Source organism: Peromyscus californicus, unplaced genomic scaffold, assembly GCF_007827085.1.
Source record: "Peromyscus californicus insignis strain IS unplaced genomic scaffold, ASM782708v3 Scaffold_24__1_contigs__length_46423439, whole genome shotgun sequence".
NCBI lineage: Eukaryota > Metazoa > Chordata > Mammalia > Rodentia > Cricetidae > Peromyscus > Peromyscus californicus.
Window position 1 is genome coordinate 12,656,586 of NW_026294535.1, and position 22,824 is coordinate 12,679,409.

At 44.1% G+C, this 22,824-nt stretch overlaps 1 protein-coding gene across 1 annotated transcript in view; it reads left to right on the forward strand.

Moving 5' to 3' along the window:
* Fgd6 (FYVE, RhoGEF and PH domain containing 6) overlaps positions 1-22,824 on the forward strand; it is a 119,115-nt gene that overhangs the window by 53,452 nt on the left and 42,839 nt on the right. The window contains exons 4-8 of the mRNA XM_052753152.1: positions 3,524-3,591; positions 3,679-3,709; positions 12,426-12,577; positions 15,539-15,695; positions 18,434-18,521. Coding sequence (XP_052609112.1) covers positions 3,524-3,591; positions 3,679-3,709; positions 12,426-12,577; positions 15,539-15,695; positions 18,434-18,521 — 496 coding nt within the window. The remainder of the gene's footprint in view (positions 1-3,523; positions 3,592-3,678; positions 3,710-12,425; positions 12,578-15,538; positions 15,696-18,433; positions 18,522-22,824) is intronic.

A 22,824-nucleotide genomic window follows, 5' to 3' on the forward strand; every position in this document is an offset into this window, starting at 1 on the left:
AGTCTGCCATACAACAGATTTGAGTCCAGCCTGAGTGCATGAGTCTCTGCCTCAAAAAGAAAAAAAAAATTAGTGGTTAGTGTTACATTTCACAAAAAGAATATTTAATGTGAATATTGTAGAATGTTTGGATTTGTCATGTCTTGATAGGAAAGTAATTAATTATATTGGGTGTGTGCTTAGCGGTGAATGTTGGGGAAATGTGTTAGGGTTACTACCAGAAGTTAAAAATGATGCACTATTTAATACCGTAAATTTTAATTTTATACATTTTGTGTGTGTGTGTGTTTCTGTGTGTACATATATGTATTTGTCTATGGAGACCCAAGATGTCAGATGTCTTTTTTTTTTTTTTTTTTTTTTTGGTTTTTTAAGATTTATTTATTGTGTATACAATGTTCTGCCTGCATGTATCCCTGCAGGCCAGAAGAGGGCACCAGATCTCACTACAGATGGTTGTGAGCCACCATGTGGTTGCTGGGAATTGAACTCAGGACCTCTAGAAGAGCAGTCAGTGCTCTTAACCTCTGAGCCATCTCTCCAGCCCCTTTTTTTTTGGTTTTTTGAGACTAGGTTTCTCTGTGTAGTTTTGGTACCTGCCCTGGAACTCACTCTGTAGACCAGGCTGGCCTCGAACTCACAGAGATCCGCCTGCCTCTGCCTCCCGAGTGCTGGGATTAAAGGCATGCGCCACCGCCACCGCCACCGCCACCCCCGGGTTTAGATGCGATGTCTTTCTTAATTGCTCTTCTCCTGTTTGGGGGAATGGTCTTTCCCTGAAGCTGCTTTGTGCTCAGTATTCCAGCTAGACAGCTGGACAGCATACTCAGGGCTCCTCTTGTCTCCACGCATGCTCGGGTCACAGGTGCCCAGTGCCACACCTTTTTTTTTTAACTATCTTCAAGCTTGCATATGCTCATAGTAAGCACTTTACTAATGACGTCATCTCCCTGTCCTGTGATACAGTGATACAATACTTTTTAGATGAATAATTGGAAATCTGGATTTTCTTTTCACTTCACTCCATTTTTAGGTGTATTGCTGAGGATCAAACCCAGGACCTCAAGCATGCTGGGCAAGCCTCTTCTCTTGACCATAACCCCCACCCAAACTCCTAATAATCAACTTTCAGTCTCTGTAGTCAGTGAGTCTTCTGCTCTTCGTGTATATATTTGCTGTATCTGAACGTATTCATCCTTAGGACTACAACTACTATTTGTGATCTAAGCGTCTCCAAAGCAGTTTTTAAAATGAACATAAAAACAAAGATCTCCCCTGTATTTCTAACTTACATGAGCACAGACATGACTACAATTTAAAAAGAATTTCCAGGAGCTGGAGAGGTGGCTCAGTGGTTAGGAGTGCTTACTTGTTGCTCTTGTGTGGACATTGGTTCGGTTCCAAGCACCCACATGGCTGCTCACAGCTGTCTCTTGACTCTAGTTCCAGGGGATCCAGTGCCGTTTTCTGGCCTCCAATGGCTCCTACATGTGCTTGGTGCACACACACTCACACATACACATTAAAATAAATGAGGAAGTCAATAAATATATGTCTGGATTCCTGGGGGCTGAGTATGTGAACTCCCTGGTAGAGCTCTTATCTAGCATGTGCACATCTCTTAGATCAGTCCTTAGCACTGGAGCAAACAAACAAAATTCAGAATCTAAACCTATTGAAGAACATTTAGAACAAAATATATGAACTTTTGGAGGTGTGATTGTGCCTGTATCCCCGAACTCAGGAGGCTGAACTAGGAAGACTGAGTTGAGGCCAGTTTGGGCTACTGCAAAGCCCGGTCTCAAAATGAAACAAAACAAATTGAAATGAAAATTTAAGCATTATTACCCACTGGACTCATGGGGCTATGCTTAGCTAAGTAGATAAGAGGACTCTAAAGTATGTACAGAACACAAGCAGCCACACATTTTAGCTATCATTAAAATGTGTTCTCCCAGAGAGTTGACTCATTTTAAAACTGCATTTATTTTCTATCTTTGTTTTGACATGGAAATTCTGGAGCCGTATGAAAACCAATTTCAGGACTAAGAAAAGGCTTGAGTGTAGTTCAGTGGTAGAGCACTTGCCTAGCATGCTGAAGGCCCTTTTTATTTGATACCCAGCACCACAGAAAATTTAAAAGAAATGAAGGACTAAGATAATCCTCTGCAGTGTCGCAGTGCTAAGTGGATCCGCTGGGATGGTGCACCTTTTCAGTGGAGAGAAGGCTGCTTCTGAGAGCCACTGCTGAACACATCCCCCACCCGACCCCAGTGGCATTCTGTTAATGAATGGCTAGCGGATTGCCATGGTGACTTTTTATGCATTTCCTTGCCCACTAGTTCTTGAGGCGGCACAAAGTAACTGTCTTGGTGCTGCCAATGCTGGAAAGAAGGCAAACAACAAAGCAACAAGAATGGAAAAAAAAAAGAAAAAGAAAGAAACTTTACGAAATGGGGCCTGATGCTTTTCTACAGAAGCATCGGAGCTTCTCCCTTTTCATAGTCGTGGAAATCACTCTTTAATTTTAATTTATTTGTGTGTGTGTGTGTGTGTGTGTGTGTGTGTGTGTGTGTGTGTGTGTGTTCATGAGCATGTACATACGTGCTCTGCTCCGGGGTTAAGGCCCTGGGTATGCTGAGCAAACTTGTACTGCTAAGTTTTATCCCCACCCTCGTTCCAGCTGTCATTTCATCTCAAGGAAATGTTTTCATTGCGTGTTCCTTATTTACTATTTATTCCTCTTCACGAAGGAACCGTGTTTTCAGATCTTTCAGAGAATAGAAAGAGAAATTTCTTCCGTCTGTCCCCTGCAAACAACAGCAAACTCAGCTAAATGTCAAAAGCACTTTCCAAGTCATCTTCATTTTTCCCCCAGACATGGGCAGTTTGTGTCCTCGCTGGGGCATGTAATGTTCACACAGAGAAATAATGAAAAGATGTCCTTGGGATGATGCCAGATATATACTGTCTTGACGAGCCCTGATTAACTGTACTTGTAGAATGACAGTGATTTGACCTACACAACCCATTAATAGTTCTTCATAACACATCTTCTTGCATTATCAAGAGTACTTTTATTTTTATTTATTTTTTTAATTCAGTCTTGTAGTGTTGTCAAAATTGGCCTAGAACCCTCCATCTTCCCTAGGTTTCTTGTGATACGCCTAGGTGTTTTCTTCATAGGATATGATATTTCCATGTTGAACTGTTTATTTAGCCCTGGCTGGTCTGGAACTCACTGTGTAGACCAGGCTGGCCTAAATCTCCAGTGCTAAGATTAAAGGCGCCTGTCCCCCAATTGCATTCCTGATTTCTCTCAGCTCCTGTGATTTTTCTCTATCATGGTGTGTCATCTTATTTAATTTACTCCCATGTTTGCCGTTAGGTATTGTGTAGTATAAATTGTGTGCTTTCAGAAAAACCTAAGGACCAGGATGAAATTGCATGTCTAACCAGCTCATATCAGAGCTGATCCCATGTTTATGAATTCATACTTTCTCAATGCACTCTTTATCTGCAGGATGAAGATGCTGAGATGAAAAGCAAAGTCCGTCACATTGCCAAGGAGATCATGAGCTCTGAGAAAGTGTAGGTACCAGCTTAACAGTTCAGAAGACTCTTCTTCCCAGTTGGCTTATTAAAAAGTTCTTACTGCTTTTTTTTTTTTTTTTACAGGTTTGTGGATGTGTTAAAACTTTTGCATATTGTAAGTATCTGCGAATATGTTTCTCAAATCTGAGATTATCCCGGGTTCTGTCCTTTTCCTACCCTAAAGGTTCTTAGCACAGCTAACAAATTATACCCATATGCTCTCTAGTGCTTGGTTATATTTTAAATTTATAATAGAGTTTTATATACTTGCCTATTTATGACTTTTATGTATACAATAGAGATTTTACATCCAGACATAACTAGATGATTTCTGAAAATACATCTTCATAACAAATGAGCTGTAACAGCTGCTGATGCTGCTTCCTCTTCCTTTTTCCTCCTCTTGCCCTGCTTCCTCTTCCTGGTTTTCTTCCCCCTCCTCTTCTCTCTCCCTTTTTTTTCCCCAAGCTACATCCCCAGAACCCATAACGATGATGTGTCTTTTGGGGCCTTTCTTCTCTAATCTAAATAGTTCCCAGAACCAGAGAAACTCGAGACAGCCATAGCTGTTTATAATTGTCAGCCTGAGCGGGCCTGTCAGGAAACAACTGTATGTATCCGACCACATACTCATTCTTCCTCTTGCACACTTCTGTCCTTGCAAGTTTTTACAAGATTCCATGTGCACTAGAAGTTAAGAGGCTGTTAGTGTTACTCCGTTTTGATTATATTTTGGCAAGATATCCCAAACATCTGTTGTGGAATATTAGTTTAAGATGTGTTATATTTGTTTATGCTGTGGAATATTTGTTTAATGATGTACAGATGTGTTGCGCTCTTTTTATTGTATCTGTGTAACTCTGTGAAGCTGTGCTACTTTGCCTGTCTAAAACACCTGATTGGTCTGATAAAGAGCTGAACGGCCGATAGGTGGGGCTCTCAGGCAGAGAGAATAAATAAAAGGAGAGAAAGAAAAGAAGGGAGGAGTGAGAAAAGGAGGAGAGGAGGACTCCAGGGTCCAGCCACCCAGGTACACCGCAAGCCACAGAGTAAGAGTAAGATTTACAGAAGTGAGAGAAAGGTAAAAGCCCAGAGGGAAAAGGTAGATGGGATAATTTAAGTTAACAAAGCTGGCTAGAAACAAGCCAAGCTAGGGCCGGACATTTATAAATAAGGATAAATCTCCATGTGTTTATTTGGGAGCTGAGTGATGGGCCCCCAAAAAGTAAAAAGAGAAAACAGCTGCAAACATCCCTCACATGTATGCGGCTAAGTGCTCAAGTCCAATAGTTCTAGCTAAAGACACACCTTCCCTTGAGAACTTGATAGTCTGTGCCTGTCTCTCCCCCTCCCTCTGTCTCCTCCCCTTCCCTCTGTCTCTCCCCCTCCCTCCGTCTCCTCCCACACTGTCCTGCTAGCCCTCCCCTTCTCCTACTCTTACCCTTGTTTGCCATCTGTCCTTTTCCCTCCTTCTCTGTTAAAATAGAGTCTCACTTTAGCCCATTCCTGCCTCAAAGGTGTAGTGATCCTCCTGCCTCAGCCTCCAGACTGCCAGTTACAGTTTTGAGCCACCACACTGGACAGCAATCTGATAGAATATTCTAGTTTTGTTCTGTTGCTGTGATAAAGCACTGTGACCGAAAGCAAGATGGGGAGGAAAGGGTTTCTTCGGCTTACACTTCTAGTTTACAAATCCATCGTTGAGGGAAGTCAGGGCAGGATCTCCAGGTAGGACCTGTGGAGGAACTGTTCATTGGCTCACACACAATCTAGCTCGTGTTCAGCTAGCTTTCCTCTGTAGCCCACACCCATCTGCCTAGGGATGGTGCTGCCCGTAGTGGGCTGTGCCATCTTCAGTCAATCATCAGTCAAGACAGTTTCTCATGGACATGGCCACAGGCCAACTGATCAGGCAGTGCCTTAATTAAGATTTCTTTGTCCCAGGGCACTCTAGATTATGTAGTTGACAACAGAAACTAACCAGCACCTAGACTCTCAATAAACCTAGGAAGCTAGATCCAAGGCCACTTGGAGATACTGATATCTAATACCAAATAGAATGGGGGGTTTTTGTTTTAGTTTGGTTTTTTGTTGTTGTTGTTGTTTGTTTTTTGTTTTTTTTTGAGACAGGGTTTCTCTGTGTAGCACTGGCTGTATTGGAACTTGCTCTGTAGGCCAGGCTGGCCTTGAACTCAGAGATCTGCCAGCCTCTGCCTCCTGAGTGCCGGGATTAAAAGTGCGCATCACCACCACCCAGCTTCATTTAGTTTTGTAAGTGCATCATAAAATGAATAGGTTTCCCCAGTTCTCAGTTTTTTCCCATCTTAAAATCGTCATTCTGTCCCTGAGTCCTGTGAGTCATGTGGACTTTTTAATTCTCAGTTGTGTTGACCTCTCTTTAACTCCTGTTAACACAGCTACTACCTTCATTTTCGAGCAGTTCCGTTCCTGTTAAGACTTTAATTAAGAGCAATTTATCTGGCTTCGGTCTTCACCACCTTGGGTTGGTATCTCCTTCTCTCTGTGACGCTGTTTCAGATCTTTGCTTCTCAGCTCCCAAAGGCTTGTGGGTAGTACTAAGTGATGTTCATGTGATTTTTTTTAATTGCCAAATCTTTTTAAGTAAACGACCTTTTAATGAGTGTTCTTTATGTACCTTTAAGTATATTATATAACTATGTTATACAAATTATTTATATTTGGCCTTATAACATCCCTAAAAATAGTTTTTTTTTCTTTTGTTTATTTTAAATGAAGAAAGTAGCCAGCTACTAAATGTCAAAGCCAGACTTTGAAGTCTGGTCCATGTGAGTTCTTGGTGTAAAAATTTAAAATGTTTGCTTGCAGTCCTAACCATTACTATTTATAGTGTGTCTGTAGGATGTAGTGTATCCTTGGGCATATTTGTTGCTTACATAATTTTTTTCAGCTGCCTAGGAAACCAGAGAAACTCTAGTTTTTCATCTTAGAAAGATGAAAATGAAGCTGGATCTTGTTACTTAGATTTTTTTGTGAGCATTACATATTAATGTTATTAAAGGGGGTTGGAAACATGCTATTAACAGTTGGTTTCAAATACGTTTTGCATTGAATGCTTTGATGGTTATTCACAACCTGACTTGTGCATACAGAAAAGGAGGGGATCATTTCACCTGGAAAAATATTTTCATTTTAAAAACCAAGTCAGCAAAGCATGACGGTACACCCCCATAATCCCTGGCACTGGGGAGGCTGAGGCATGACTTTAAGGCCGTTCTGGGTTATATAACAAGACTCTGCCTCAGCAAACGAGCCCAAACCGAAGTGACATGGTTGAGATGGGGACTCCCCCGTTGCTTTTACTTCACAGTCTCTCTCTTCTTTTTGCATGTTTATCACAAGCCTTTGACCACTGCAGCTGCCTCGCTTTTCTCTAAGTGATTTGTACTGACTGTGAGCTCCCTGTCTGTCCCTGTGTCCATGTGTGCTTTGTAATTCCCGGGCTCACAATAGTGGTTAAACAATGCCTCAAGGCCAAGCGTGCTGCTTAGGACAGCTGGTAATTAAGTCCCACACTCCCCTCTGGTGCTGGAGATAAAAGTTTGACTCTCTAGACAAGGCCATCTGTTAGAGCTTCAGTGCCCCAGATGTTCCGAGAAGATCTTCTTATTTGCATTGATTTTTGCTTAGGTCCCCCCAAGTGATCACAGTGGGCTGAGTGAGGACGTTCCTATTGTAAAGAGCTGGAGTTATTCTGGTTCTTACTAGGGGCTGTTGGGGGAAATGGCAGTAAGACTAATATTGTGATGTGCTTTATTTAGATCTCTAAAATTCCAACTTGAACATGCATTTAGTGAATGTCATCGTAGGTGATTTGACTTTGCATACAGACCCTTTGGTAGGGTTTTATTAGAATTCGTGTTGTGTGTATTTGATTTCAGTAATACCTGCAGTTTGCCGAACACTCTACCCCATCTCCCGCCCCCCAATGTAATTGTGCAGTCTCTGTCTCCTCACCCTGTTCTCCTTTCCAGTGCTGGTTTTCGAACCCTGGGCCTCACACAGTCTAAGCTAGTGCTCTTCCACTGAGCTACACGGCCCGGCTTGTTAACAGAAGCCGGAGGGCAGGAATAAGCTCTGGGTCTCATTGCGAAAGCGTCCATCACTCGGCTGCTCACTTGGATCTGCATTGGTGTAGTTAAAGGGAGTTTTGGTGAATTTAGATGCTTCCACCCAAAATAGTTTTGTGGCTCTTACAGATCGTCACATTTTCCCAAATTATCCTGGCTGTTGATATTTAGAAAAATAACCGGGCACATGTTGTAATCATCTTTATTATTTAAAAAAAACAAAAGTCACACCCTCCCTCCCATAGTACCACTTTGGCAGTGGCTGAGGTTCAGGAGGAGCTCGAAGTTTAAGATTATCTGTAGTTCCTGTGGAACTGGTTGTATCTGGCTCTGAGGTCAGAGTGCATTGCTTTTGGGGATGGAGCCAAGGAAGTAAAAGGAATAGACTGGAGGTCACCCGTGCTGTGTGGGGGGCTGCTGTGCTGTGTGGGGGCTGTTACCCTGGCTGGTAGGTTACATGGCGGAGCTCTGGGAGGCTGTTACCCTGGCTGGTAGGTTACATGGCGGAGCTCTGGGAGGCTGTTACCCTGGCTGGTAGGTTACATGGCGGAGCTCTGGGAGGCTGTCACCCTGGCTGGTAGGTTACATGGTGGAGCTCTGGCATTCCTTGTCTGAGACTGGAGGGAGGGATGCCCTTTTTGGAGCTGGCTGTTGGGGATTTAACCTAGAGAACTCTGTGTGGGCTGAGCACATGTTCTGCATAAGCTGTGTTCCCAGCTGGGAACACTGTGTGTTCAAAAAGCCCCCAAGAGACCTGGGATAGTCCCAGGTAAAAATAATTATTAATAATTAAAAGAATTTTTTTGTCTTTTGAGACAGGATCTTTCTATAATGTAGCTCTGGCTGTCATGGAGCTCACTACATTCACCAGGATGGTCTCATACTCAGAGGTTCACCTGCTTCTCTCTGCCTCTCAAGTGCTGGGATCAGACACATGAACCACCATACCGGGCTTTTTTTTTTTTTTTTTTAATTATTACTTATTTTAACATGCAGTGAGACAGACCCTGTTCAGTGCCAGTGCTGTTGAAGGGATTTTGCAGTAGCCAAGAGACTGGAATTAAACTCCAAGTGCAGAGTTCATAGCCAAGGAGCAAAGTGAGATTCAGGGGGTAGAAGATTCCCAAGAAGAAAAGAAGGGGCGAGTTGGGGAGGGGTGGTCTGCTACTACTTGGGAGCTGGTGCAAGGTGAGGAACAGGGCCAGACACTGGGGTGGGAGGTTCTTGGTAAAGATCTGTTGTATAAAGAAGCTGGCCCACTGTGGTAAAGAAGAGAACCACCATCAAAGGCCTGCTTAGAACATAAAACTGCGGGTCTTAGAGATTCAAACCCTTGAAGTTCTTATAATCTTTATTAAGTGTTGTTCCTTTTTGAGATGGGGTCATGCTGTGTAGCTCTATGTATCCTCAGACACACAGCAATCCTCCTGCCTTGGCCATTCCCCACAAGTGCTGGGTTTACACAGGTGCATATGCCGCCGTACCTGGTTTTCTTTGGCTCTCTTTGAAGTACAAAATAAACCTTCTGTTTCATTTAGAGCTCCTACCATAATTTTCAAAACGCTATCATTGGGCTTCAGTTCGTCTAAAGCCGTTCCAAGTATCCAGCAGTCTCAGAAAAAAAAAAAAAAAAAAAAAAATCAAGCCCTGCCAGGTGTGTGACCGGGGCCTCCACGTCATTGGTCGGCCCACTTTGGATTTGGCTAGTCTTTGTTAAACGTGTCTTCAATAAACAAGTTCCCCTTCCGGCGGAGGTGGAAGGCAGGGAATGTGAAGTCTGGCAGAAAGAAGCTGTGTCATTCTGGCTCGGAAGTTACTTAGCAGCTGTCACCCACTGTCACTGTCGTGGTGAGGAAATACCTTCCAGTTGGAAAACAAAAGTTATTCTGCTGCCAAGAGACCAGCATAGTCATCACTTAATTTTGCAAGAAGAAAGGAGCACGCTTACTGCTTTCCTGAGCAGGAGCTCTTGCGTGAGCTCTTGCGTCGGCATTGTTTTAATCACTAAACCGGTAGAAGAAGAACGTGTAGCTGTTTACCTGCTGAGCTTTGAACATCTTTACGGTCTGGGATGGGATTCACGAACGTGTTCCCTAGCGTTCCTTGATAGCAGACAAGCTAATGACTTCCAGAAGTAGTAAGCGGCTGCATTTTTCTCCTAGCAAATGCCAGGGCTGATCGAGGCAAGCTGTCAGGGATGGAATCTGGCTGCTCGCAGTTTGATTTCTGGGATGCTTGTGTGGTTTTCTAAAGGGGAGCATTTGCAAGCTAAAGTCTCGTTTTATATTCTACTAATTAGTTACACAAGTTGGTTCTTCAGTTGCTAGTGTAGATAAGGTGCCGCTTTAGATTAATGTGACTACTCGGGTAATAAAAATGATCCAGTTCTGCATCGAAAAAAAAAGGTTTTAGCTTTTGTTAAGAAGGTGAGGTGGCTGGGCATGCAGCTCTGTTGTAGAGTTCTTGCCTAGCATTCAGGAAGCCCTGGGTTCAGTCCCTAGCACCTAATAAACTGGGTGTGGTAGTCAGTACAGGCCTGTTATTCAGCACTTGAGGCAGAGGCAGGAGGCTCAGAAATTCAAAGCAGTCCTTGGCTGCATAGCAGCTTTGAGGCTGTATGGCAAGTCTGTAATCCCAGGCGTCCAGAGTTTGAGGCAGGAGGATTATGAATTCCCGAGGTCAGCCTGGTCTCAGCAAGGCTGTCTCAAAACAAACAAAGAAAACATGGAAGAGAACTGGGACTATAGCTCGGTGCATTCAGAAGACGGGACTGAATTCCCAGCTCTTCGAAGAAACAGCTGTGCGTTTGGGTTGGAAACCTTTCTGTTCTTCCAGGGTATGTGTGAGGGTTTCTGAGTTTTGTGTTTGTTTTTGTTCCCCCGCCTGCACCGAGAAGGAAGAAATACTCTTGATTAACTTGTACTTTAGGGACAGGTGTTGAAGGAATCAACAGAGGAGATGCTCTCCCTTTCCATTTGATTTGCCTAGCAGATCCATGAAGGGAGGACAGTTGGAAGTAAAGAGAATGCCTAGTGAGCTTCTGGTTCGGCCTTAGGTTTGTAACCCAGCGGTCAGGAGGAGGAACATACGGCCTTTGCTTTGGAGCTTTGGACAGCTGGGAGATTCCACTATTGTTTAACTTAGATCCCACCCTCAGAGGACAATGAAGTCTAGGCCAGTACTTATCTCCTCCCCCACCCTTTCCTCCTCCTCTGCAGTGCTAGGGTGTGGTGGTGGTGGTGGTGGTGGTGACCTACATTAAAACACAGCCCTAGCAGTCTAGAGAGAACAGAAGATGAAGACTATACCATGTGTTTCTAAAGTGTAAATGGTGAGCTTCCTGGGAGATGGCTCAAGGGAGAGGAGCATTAAGACCTAGAGTGCTGTGTTGGCTCTGTACCAGATGTATTGCAGAAAGTTTTATGTGCAACATCCAATTAGACTTTATTACTAGTACTGTACTAATGCTAATGATGTAACGATTGTACCTATTTAACAAATGAAGAAGCCAAGGCTAGCCCAAGGAACACAATAAGCCAAAAGCAATGGTTTAGATCTAGAATCCTGATTAGCAAGTGTCTCCAGCAATGGCTGTGAACGGAAGAAAGTTCAAGAATCCAGAAGTTAGCCGGGGCGGTGGTGGCGCACGCCTTTAATCCCAGCACTTGGGAAGCAGAGCCAGGCGGATCTCTGTGAGTTCGAGGCCAGCCTGGGCTACCAAGTGAGTTCCAGGAAAAGGCGCAAAGCTACACAGAGAAACCCTGTCTCGAAAAACCAAAAAAAAAAAAAAAAAAAAAAAAAAAGAATCCAGAAGTTGCTCAGTCCACAAGGCTGGACATCTCAGCTGATCTTCAGTAGACACAGGAATCTTGAAGAAGTAGGTTGTAATGCCAGTGAAGGCAAGGTGGAGGACAAGCAGGCAGAGCAAAAGCTTCCTTCTTCCATGTCCTTGTATGCTTCTGGAAGGTGTGGCCCAGATTAAAGGTGTGTCTTCCTTCTTCAAGATCCAGATTAGAAGTAGATCTTCCTATTTCAAATTAAGCAAAAGTCGCTTACTAGTGTGCCCTCTATCTTTGGATTTTTAGTTAATTTCCGATGTTGACAAGTTGACAACCAAAAATAGACATCGCAGTTTAGAAAAATGGCAGCAGTAGGTTCTTCTCTAGGGTCTATGGCCTCTCCAGCCACAGGTAGGTGGCTAGGTTTACACACTCCCAGGTGTGAATTCCCTCCTGTTGAACGGGCCTTAAATCCAGTTAGACAGTGTTGGTTACCCCCAAGATAACAGTACCGCTATTGTGCCCCTGGGGCTGTCTTGTCTAGCCTGTCATTGTTACAGTTTGTAGTCGCTACATCTGGATAAGACTGATGCTTGGTTTTCTCCCTTGGCAGTTTGCATAGCACTTGCAGATAGTATGAGCGCTAGTCTTCAGGGAGGAAGCTTCCAGATCAGTTCCAGCGTGATTCCTCCAAGTTCTGTGTCCAAATGTGTGGTGTCTTTAGCAGTAGGGTCTTAACTTCAAGCTCTGGGGGGCAGCCTAGGGTAATAGCGATAGCTCCTATTGTTTTGGGAGTCTCTAAGATTTCCCTGACAGCAGCCTAGCCCTGGGGTTTCGTTAGTTTTGTGATTTAGATCATCGTAGGGAGGAGGATGCCTAGGCACAAAGCTTTCAATGTAGTTATGAGTATGTATAGTGACTTTCCTCCTCCTGGCTGTCCTAGGATTTCCGGGATGCGGTAGCCCATGCATCCAGGCAACTTGGGAAGCCCGTGATTGAGGACCGGATCCTGAACCAGATCTTGTACTACCTGCCTCAGCTGTATGAACTCAACCGGGATCTCCTGAAGGAACTGGAGGAAAGACTGATGAGCTGGTAAGCCGTGGACAGAGTCAGGCTTCCCCAAAGTGTACAATACTAGACAAATCCACAGAGACCCTGCCAGGGAGAGAGTGGTGTCCGTTATGCAGAATTGCTGCGGTATGTTGAATTTTCTTGGCAGTTATTTGTACGTTGAATATTTTGGATAGCCATACCTTAGCACGCTGGATAATGATTGCTCAGGCCCATGCTCAGCGAACTTAGCTTTTGCTTTTTTCCGTGGTTTTTTTTTTTTTTAATTGAGATAAGGTTTTACTTCCTGATTCATTCCAGGCTGTAATTTGTTAAGGTAATAGTGAAAATAAATTATCATTACCAAAATAATTCTGTACAAATTTTATCTTTTTTTCTTTACAGAATTTTATATTAGTATTATCGTGAATTGGCTTTAAAGCCTAATGATAGGTATATTTGTATAAGTAATATAAAGAGGTTTAAATATTTTTGCTTATACTAAATTATTCTTCAAGTTTTGGACCTATAGATGGTCTGTGTTCAGATATCAAGCATTCCTGAGAACCAGACCTAACTAATGAAAGAGACAACTCTTCACTAAGAGAAAAAGTTTCACTTGTTGCTAACAAAATAGTTCAAGTCTTTGAATAGGGTATTTCCTATCAACATAGTCTTTTCACCGGGTCTGGTGGAGCAGACGCTTGCAAGCCCAAGTTCATTGAGTTGCATGAGCAACTTAACAAGTCTCTGTCTCAAAACAGAAAGTAAAAGACAGGCTGGCAAGGTGAATCAGTGGGTAAAGGTGCTTGCCACCTAACCTATGGAGCTGGGTTTGACCCTTAGAACCTGCATGGTAAAAGGAGGCACCTGATTCCCACAATTGTCCTCTGACCTCACATCCGTGCCCCACTCCTCAGCATCAATCAGTGAGTCAATCCATAAATATTTTTAAAATAAAAAGAGGCCTGGGGATTTAGCTTAATGGTTTGTCTACTATACAAGAAGCCCTGGACTCAAATATATATTTGTATTAGGGCAGTTAGAGCACCAAATGCTCCATATGTAGATCAAAGTGTACATGTTTGTCTTAGTAAGACCAATTTAAGGCCCCCACTGTTAGAGAAATTACAGTATTTTCAATTCTAGCTAGATTGGGGCCACTCTTGGTTTTTTTTTTTTTTTTTTTTCCTTCGAGACAGGGTTTCTCCGTGTAGCTTTGCGCCTTTCCTGGAACTCACTTGGTAGCCCAGGCTGGCCTCGAACTCACAGAGATCTGCCTGGCTCTGCCTCCCGAGTGCTGGGATTAAAGGCGTGTGCCACCACCACCCGGCTTAGGAGCCACTCTTTATAAAACAGAAGTTTGAAACTCCAGGTCAGGACCTAGAGTGACACTTGGTGCCACTGAGATAGTTAAGCTGGTGTACAGTATCTCTCTGCCAGGGAAACTTGGAAGCAGAGGCCACCTTGTTGATCCGGAGAGCCTTGGCCCTGTGCCCCCTTCCACAGTGACACTTCTGTTCTGCTGTCACAGGACGCACTTAGCCAGTACTGACTCTCCACCTTGATCTCCAGGCCATACATAGATCATGTTCTGCTCCGTAAGGAAGGACATGGTCTGAGGCCACTGGTGCCTCTTGATTTGTCCACTGCCTGCTGGGGCGCGGGGGGGGGGGGGGGGGGGGGGGGGGGGGGGGGGGAAGAGCCACGAGAAACAAGGTAGTTAGAGCTGTCGTCAAGGAATCCATGTCCTTCTGGTTACCACTGCCCCACATGGCAGCAGCAGCATGCCTGCCTCCTTAGTCATCTGATGTTTTGAAATAAGTTCAAGTGTCTCTCTTTGAACTGCCCTGGCTTAGGCTTAGGATCCACTATAGAGTATAGGCTGATCTTGAACTCAGAGCAATCCTGTCTCACCCTTCCAAGTACTAGAATTACAGGTGTGAGCCACGCAGGCCTAGCAAGTATTTCATTTTCCAAGGTTTGACTATCTACTGTGCTAGTTGGTAATCGACATATGACAAGCCTGTCGTAGTACACAAAATATACAGAGGTCTTGCTTTCATGGCACAGACATTTTAGTGGGGAGAAGGGCCAAGAAAATAGACTAGAAAAATCAGGCGGAAAAAAAAAACCTTCTACTTTGCAGAGACTGATAACATGCTGGTTTACGTAGTGAAGACTAGATTGTCCAAAGACGGTTCTATAAGGAAAGTGGAACATGGGCTAGGAATAGCCAGTAGTAGAGTGCTTGCCCAGTACATGTAAGGTGTTCGGATTTCAGCCACCCTCACCCCAAAATGTGGAGCATGTGAGCTGACATAGGACACGGCAATTGGGAAACTCCAAGGGCTCCCTATTTCCAGGCATGTGGACCCAATTAGGAAAAGGCTACAAGGGGGGGATGGACTCTGTATATTCAAAGAAAATACAGACGCTTTTGAGAACAGGAAAAGAGAAGAGAACATGGCCTGGGTCAGACAGGAAGGAGTGAGTAGTAGGCCTTGTGTGCATGAAATTTATTTTTATTCTAAGTGCAGAAAGAAGGTCCTTGGAGCTGGAGGTAGTGGCACTCATCTGTAATCACAACAGGAGACAGACTGAAGCAGTAGAGTCATGAGATCAAGACCAGTCTGGGTAGCTTAGTAATACCATCTACATCCATTCATCCATACACACATCCGTACACACACACACGTACACACAAACATACATACATTTACACACACACAAATAAATAATGAAAAGAAGGCATCATTGGAAGTTACATAATAGGATATGCTTTTGGGAGGGGGGGCTCTTGCTGCTCTAAAGGATGGAACAGAGAGGACAGAAATGGAAGGGGGGGCAGTCAGAGCCGGCAGAGTCTGGACAAGATGTGTTCATGGCGGGGCAGTGCTGAAGCGCAGGCATCTAGGATATGTTTTCAAGAAGAGGAAAAATAAAAGGACACGCCGATGGCCTTGCCGTGCTTTCATGGTTTTGTACGCCCTCTGTCCACAGGAACGAACAACAAAGGATTGCCGACATCTTCGTAAAGAAGGGGCCGTATTTAAAAATGTATTCCACATACATCAAAGAGTTTGATAAGAACATAGCTCTGCTGGATGAGCAGTGCAGGAAAAATCCAGGATTTGCTGCCGTTGTTAGAGAATTCGAGGTATTTGCTGCCGTATAATATTGAACCTTTTTTCCCTTACATTTTCTATGCCTTAACCATTTATAGTCATTCAAAGGAAAACTTCTGAATAAAAATGTGTCAAAATGGGGTTGGGGATTTAGCTCAGTGGTAGAGCGCTTGCGTAGCAAGCACAAGGCCCTGGGTTTGGTCCTCAGCTCCAAAAAAAAAAAAATGTGTTAAAATATAATCTCTTCTGGCCGGGCGGTGGTGGCGCACGCCTTTAATCCCAGCACTCGGGAGGCAGAGCCAGGCGGATCTCTGTGAGTTCGAGGCCAGCCTGGACTACCAAGTGAATTCCAGGAAAGGCGCAAAGCTACACAGAGAAACCCTGTCTCGAAAAACCAAAAAAAAAAAAAGTTCTAAAAAAAAAAAATATATATATATATATATATATAATCTCTTCTAAATCATAGAAGAAATTAATTGACCAAACAAACCAGTGAAAACTTGAACAGTCCGTGATTTGACTCTGAAGATCTATTACTGCACATTGTCCTGTTTTGATTGGGTAAACAGTATTTTGGTGAGAGTCTGGCAACTAGTTAATTTGTTTGAAACAAGGTTTCCCTCTGTAGCCGGGCTGACCTCAGAGTCTTGACTTTCAAGTCTCCTCAGCTGGGTATGGCGGCTCATGCCTGGGCTCCAGCACTTGGGAAGCCGAGGCAGGAAGATAAGGAGTTCAAAGCCATCCTCAGCCACATAGTGAGTTCCAGGGCAGCATGGACTACAGGAATCCTAGTCTCAAAGACGAAACAAGGCCTAACAAGATAACTCTGAGGGTAAAGGTACCTGCCGGCAAGCCTAACCACATGAGTTCAGTCCCCGAGACCCCACATGTGGAATGAGAGAACTGACTCTCAGTCTGGAAAGTTGTCCTCCGGCCTCAGCATGCATGCTGTATCATGTGTGCATCTAATACCTACACACATGTGCACATGTGTGCAAGACACACACACACACAAGTTATAAATAGACAAATGAATTATCTTATTTTTTTAAGCCCACGGTAAAATGTACGCACCACAGACTTATAATCTTAGCCATCTTAAGTCTATAACTCTGTAGTGTGAAGTATGTGGACAATATTGTGTAACCATCCTTCCGAAACACACTTAGTCTTGCAAAATCGAGATTCCATAGCCATTAAACATTAACTTGTCCTTCTCTTCCGCCCTGCCCACCCCTATTCTGATGAATTGGAATACTAAGGGAACATCTCTCATTTCTACCCAACAATTTCTTCATTTGTCTGACACCTTCACATACAGTAATGGAAAGAAACACGATTTTTGTTCGATAAGTAAGTCGATACAGCTTTAGCCTCAAAGTTTCAAACTTTGTATTTTATGTGTCAGCTAAAGTTTTGTGTTTTGACTGAAAGATTGGAGGTGTACACTTGATTTGATTGGGATGAAATGATATTGTCCATTGTTCCCCAGACTTGCCTCAAGTCTGTTACTCAGTCAGGGCTGGCCGTGGACCCCCATCCCCCTGCCTCCGCTTCCTGAGCAGTGGCAATGCACTCTTGTTTGCAATTAGTTTAATTTTCCTCTATCCATTGGTTTACAGTGTTTTAGTGTTTCTTTGTTTTGAAACTAAAATGCTCAGTAAATTCTAGCCACACAAAATGAGAAATGAAAAGTTTCCACAATATTACAGTGTTGCTGGTTTCTATCTTGTACTAATTTGTACAACAGACAAGTAATCGGACTAAAAAAGTAATTGGTAGTCCTCCCACCTTTCCTCTCCTCTGCCACTGAAAATCAGAAGAGGCACTGCTGGGTATCGTGGCATATCCTGTAAACAAGCAGAAGGTTGAGACAAGAACATAGCGAGTTCAGGACCAGCCTGAGCTGCTTAGAGAGAGCTGTGTCAAAAAGCAGTGCAAAGGCATACTTACATGCTCATTTTGGTCCTACCAGACAGTCAACTCTTGCACTGGAAGAGACTGAGATCACTATTTTACATATTAAGGAAAAAAGTTTTAAGGACAATCACATGGCTTTATGGACAAGTTTGAGTGTTCCAGGGCTCATGATATGCCCCTGGACCAGCACATGTGCTTGGCATTTGCAAAGGCCTGGGTTCTAGTCTACACACACACACACACACACACACACACACACACACACACACACCCTAAAAAGAAAACATTATGCAGCCAGGTGTATACATTTTGACTTGGCTGTCTTGTAGGACTACTCACCCAAGAAGATGTTTTCCATTCTTGGTTATTCTAAGAGAGAGGGGCACTTAGCAAGGCTGCTCTTAGTTTTAATTTCTATAGCCCTCCCCTCTATACTGTTGTTACAGGGCTGTCTGTGGTTATTGCTTAAATCTGAGCCTCAGTAGTTTTAGATCTGCTTCCTTATTTTGGGGGCCATGTATTCCCTTTTGATTCCTTGGGGTTTGTAGTTAGGACTGTCCTGGAACACGTTCCCTGACGTGTTGGGATGTCAGTTGTGGGCACCACCCTCTGAAAGCTGTGAACCAGTGCTCTTAGGAGGGCTGGCTTGAGGGAGCGACCGGAGGGGTGGGTTTGGTGGCTCCAGTCACTCTCCCTTGCTGTACAGCCACCGTGTCTTACAGAAGGAAGCGTCTCTGAATTCCCGTCCCGAGTAGCTGGCTGTTCCAAGTTTGACTCCCTCAGAGCTTCAACCTGCGCTCTTCGCTGCTGAAAAGACAGTGGGTTTACTGTGAATGCTCTTTCCCTTCAGATGAGCCCCCGATGTGCCAGCCTGGCCCTGAAGCATTACCTGCTGAAGCCAGTTCAGAGGATCCCTCAGTACAGGCTGCTGCTGACAGGTGGGGCCTCCAAACTTTACCAGCCGGCTGACCCTAACCGCCCTGACTGAGCACTGCCTTTCCCAGGCACGCCTCTCCCGTCTCCCCACTAACCACTGCATGGCAGGTGAACTCGGCCGGCCACTGGAGTTGAGTCGCCTTCAGTTCTTTGAGCGTCCTAGGGACACTCTCGCCTCCCGGCGTTCATGTAGGTTGTGCCTTCGTTCTGACCCTCTCTCTCCATATCGGTCCACATCCTGTGTCATTTGACCTGAATAATAATGAATCCCAAGGAGGCGTTTTCTTAACTACTTGGGCGGCGGGGGCGGGGTCTGTAGTCACTCTCGTTACATTTGCCTAGCACCGTCCTGGCGACTCCAATTACTTTCCTCTGTTGTTACGAGGATTGATTAATGAGCTAAATTGTGGGCATGATCTTTAGAATAATTCTTTGGACACAGTAAGTTCTGATATTAGCTATTCTTAGCAATAGTAACAGTAACCTCACTATTATTATTTGGGTATTCTGACCATCATTGGCAAGATTTTAGACCTCTGTGATTAGTGTACAAGAGAATATGAGGTATGATTTGGATCGAGGGACGTGTACTCAAGTACTTTTGTTCCCTGGTTCTTTAAAACTTACCATACTAACAAGTAACACAGCAACAAGGTATTTTTTTCATAGACAAAATAACAGGCTTATAAAGATGAAGTGGTTTGACGTCCTAATAAAAGCTAATACGCATCATGTCAGTACCAAGCATGCAATCCGATACATACTGTTAAGTCTACTTGAGATTTGCTGAAGTGTATTGAGGAGAGGGAGAGAAATGTATATATATTATCACACTACACTTTGTGTCAAAGTGGATAAGAACACTGAAATGCCACCACAGCTCAATAGTGGATATGTGTGGTTTGGTGTAAATAGAATTTGAGGTACTTGGCTATGACTATGGTCCTTGAAAAAATAGTGTGTATGCTCTGTCCTTAGTCAGGTTCTCTTAAACCAAGATTGGCAGAAGTGTATGTGAACCCAGAAAGCCCCATTTGCCCATTTCCCTTGACGAAGAAGTTCAGGCTTCCCCACTTGGTAGTGAGGGGCGAGGATGGAAGGGCCTTTTCTTCCAGCCCTGGGCCCTGCCAGCCAAGGTGTGTCAGGGGCTGAATTGGCGTTTCCAGCAGCGCATCAGGCACTAGATTTCTTTCTGGAATGACATAAAGCAGAGCAGATAATTTGAGGATATCCTGCCCATCTGCCCTGGCTTTCCTCTGCTCTTGGCTGAGATTATTAATTCACAGGACGAGGAAGTACTGATACACACAGTGTTTTTGCTAGATAAATCTAAAGTTCTGTCATAAGCCAGCTATTGAATAGCGTTGGCTATTTCCACAGCAGTAGAATGAGTTTTTAGTGGCCAAAGACATCTGTGGCTCAGATTGGAGGAGGAAGGATTGGACCACTGAAAATGAAGTGTAGAAGATATCTTTTCTTCCCGTACGGTGGCTGGTCTACATAGTAAAACCTGCCTGTTTAATTTATATTGCGTGCTGAGTTGTTTTGGGTGGAGAAATGAGAAAGACATGTTTTTAAACCCGTGTAGTATGTCTTCTTTTTCTTGTGAAGACACAGTTTCATTGTGGGGGGCAACAGAGATTGCCTCAGACTACTTCTGGTCCTGCCTCAGCCTCTGGAGTGCTGGAGTTACAGGCATGCATCCCCATACCTGGCTCTTACATTTCTTTTTCTTACATTTGCTCACTTGTTTGGTTGTTGTGTGAGGTTCACGTGTGTACATGCATGTCCTAACACATCATACGTGGAGGTCAGAGGACAGCTCGTAAGAGCCCGTTTTCTCCTTGCATGTGGGTCATGTGGATTGCACCAGCCATCAGGCTGGGCAGCAAGTGATCGTATCAACTGAGCTACCTCACCAGCCCATGCCTGGCTTCTTGAACACTTTTTTCCCTCAAAGTTATTTCTTTTACTTTTGAGATTATAATTACATCATTTCCCCCTTCCCTTTCCTCCGTCCGGACCCTCCCACGTACCCCTCCTTACTCTCTTCTGAATTCATGTCATGGCCTCTTCCTTCATTAGTTAAAATAGATTTGGGGCTGGAGATGCACCTGAATTGGTAGAGTGCTGGTCTAGTATGTCTGAAAACTTGGATTTAGTCCCCAGCCATGCATAAACAGGGCATGGTGGCATGTGTCTGTAATCAAAGCAAACAGATTTTTTTATTGTTTGTAATACCAACATCATGTGAGATTGGACTTAATTTTAAGGGTTTAAGTTGTGTGTGTGCATGTGTGTGTGTTGGGGAGGTTCTTAAAATTTGATTTTAAATGTTGTTTGAAGCGAGTTCTTGCCATGTAGTCCTGACTAGCTTGGTACTTGCAATGTAGCCCAGATTGGCTTCAAATTCACTGTAATCCTCCTGCTTCAGACTAATGAATGTTGGAATTATAGACATATTCCACTATACTAGTCTCCTGTAATTATTTTCATTTTGATTTTGTTTTAAAGTTATAGACACAGTCCATATAAGAACCTAGCTGGCCTAGAACTCATATAGCCAAAACTGTTTAGGACTTGTAGGAATCTTTTTGCATGTATGTATGTATGTATGTATGTATACCACATGCATGCTTGGTACTCATCAAGGCCAGAAAAGGGCATCAGATCTCCTGGAGCTGGAGTTAGGGATAGTTGTGAACCACACTATATGGGAGCTGGGAATTGAACCTGGGTCCTCAATAAGAGCAACACATGCTCTTAACTGCTGAGCCATCTCTCCAGTCTGGATGTTAAGTCCTAAGTCTGTATCTGTTTAGATGATTAACTGGGGTCCCATGTTTGAAAACAAGTTCAAATAACTCAATCCTCCCAACAACTTGTCATTTCAAATGCACCAATGTCACGGTAGCTGAAAGGAAGCTGGAGCCTCTCTTTGAATCAGCTCCTGATGGTGGTTACTTTCTGAGTATTTGGCAGAGCAGGGGAGGATTCCTGGCTGACTCAGTGTAAGCAGATTCTTACTTGCCTCTTTTTCTTGGCAGAGGGAGTCTGAGAATTGCATAGATGAAGGAACGATAAGACGGGTTCTTTCTTTTTAGAGAAAAGTGAGTGGAAATCCCCGAGGCAGTGGCTTTGCTCCTGGTTAGCTCTCCTCTTTTCCGGCATGCAGTGCCTCCCCCCCCCCCCCCCCCCCACACACACACACACGGGAGAACTTCAGTTTCTGCTGAGGTTCTCTCTCTCTACATTGTAGTAAAAATTCCAGCCGGGCAGTGGTGGCGCACGCCTTTAATCCCAGCACTCGGGAGGCAGAGCCAGGTGGATCCCTATGAGTTCGAGGCCAGCCTGGACTACAGAGCGAGATCCAGGACAGGCACCAAAACTACACAGAGAAACCCTGTCTCGAAAAACAAAACAAAAAAATTTCAAGTAGATTCTTGGTGAAAGTCCTTGTAGACTCCCCAGTGGTGGAGCACATGGCCATGACTTGCATCCTCCAGCACCACTAAAATAAATGCATACATAAATTAATTCTTGGCAGTAGTCTTTTAAGATCAGCTCAAAATAAGATCTAAGAGGGATGCGTGCAGTTGTATAGTGAAATGTTCAAAGAAGCATAGCGCGAGTGATTGACTTAATGAGTGCTGGATGCTTTTAAATTTTACTTTTGTATTGACGAGTCAAGACTCATGAGTTATAGTCAGGCCCTATCCTAAGTGTGGGGCACTGGGATCCTTGAGAGCTGGGACGGATGGGAATTAGGAGGCAGCAGGCAGGAAGGAAGCAGACGTGGAAGCGATGTTGCTCTGCTGCTTCCTTCTCATCTCCAAGAAAGAATCTGTCATCTGTCATCAAAGACTTAACCAACGGAGAGGTTTAGGAAATGACAAGGTGCTCCTTCTTCGAAGTTCAGAATCCTCCTGCGGCAGCCCCATGAATGTGTGGCTGGATGGATAGACCGCTACATAGCATTTCAAGTCGAAAGCAAGCTTCCATCGACTCGGGCACTTGCAGAAGGACTGAAGTCCCCTTCCCAGTCTCACTCGCTGTTAGGATCTCCAGGTTTTCCTGTCCCTTGGTTCCTGCTGCTGCTGGGATCCAGGTCAGGGCTTTTCCACCCACTCCATGCTGGCCACACCGTATCACACCTTGTAACCCAGCAAGTCATTGCTTCATATCTCTGCCGAAAGTGTTGATTCTGCTTATTCGATTCTGAGGATTTATTTATTTGTTACTTAGTTTACTCACTTCTTTTTATACTAGAGATCAATCCCAGTACCTCAGGCGTGCTTTGCAAGT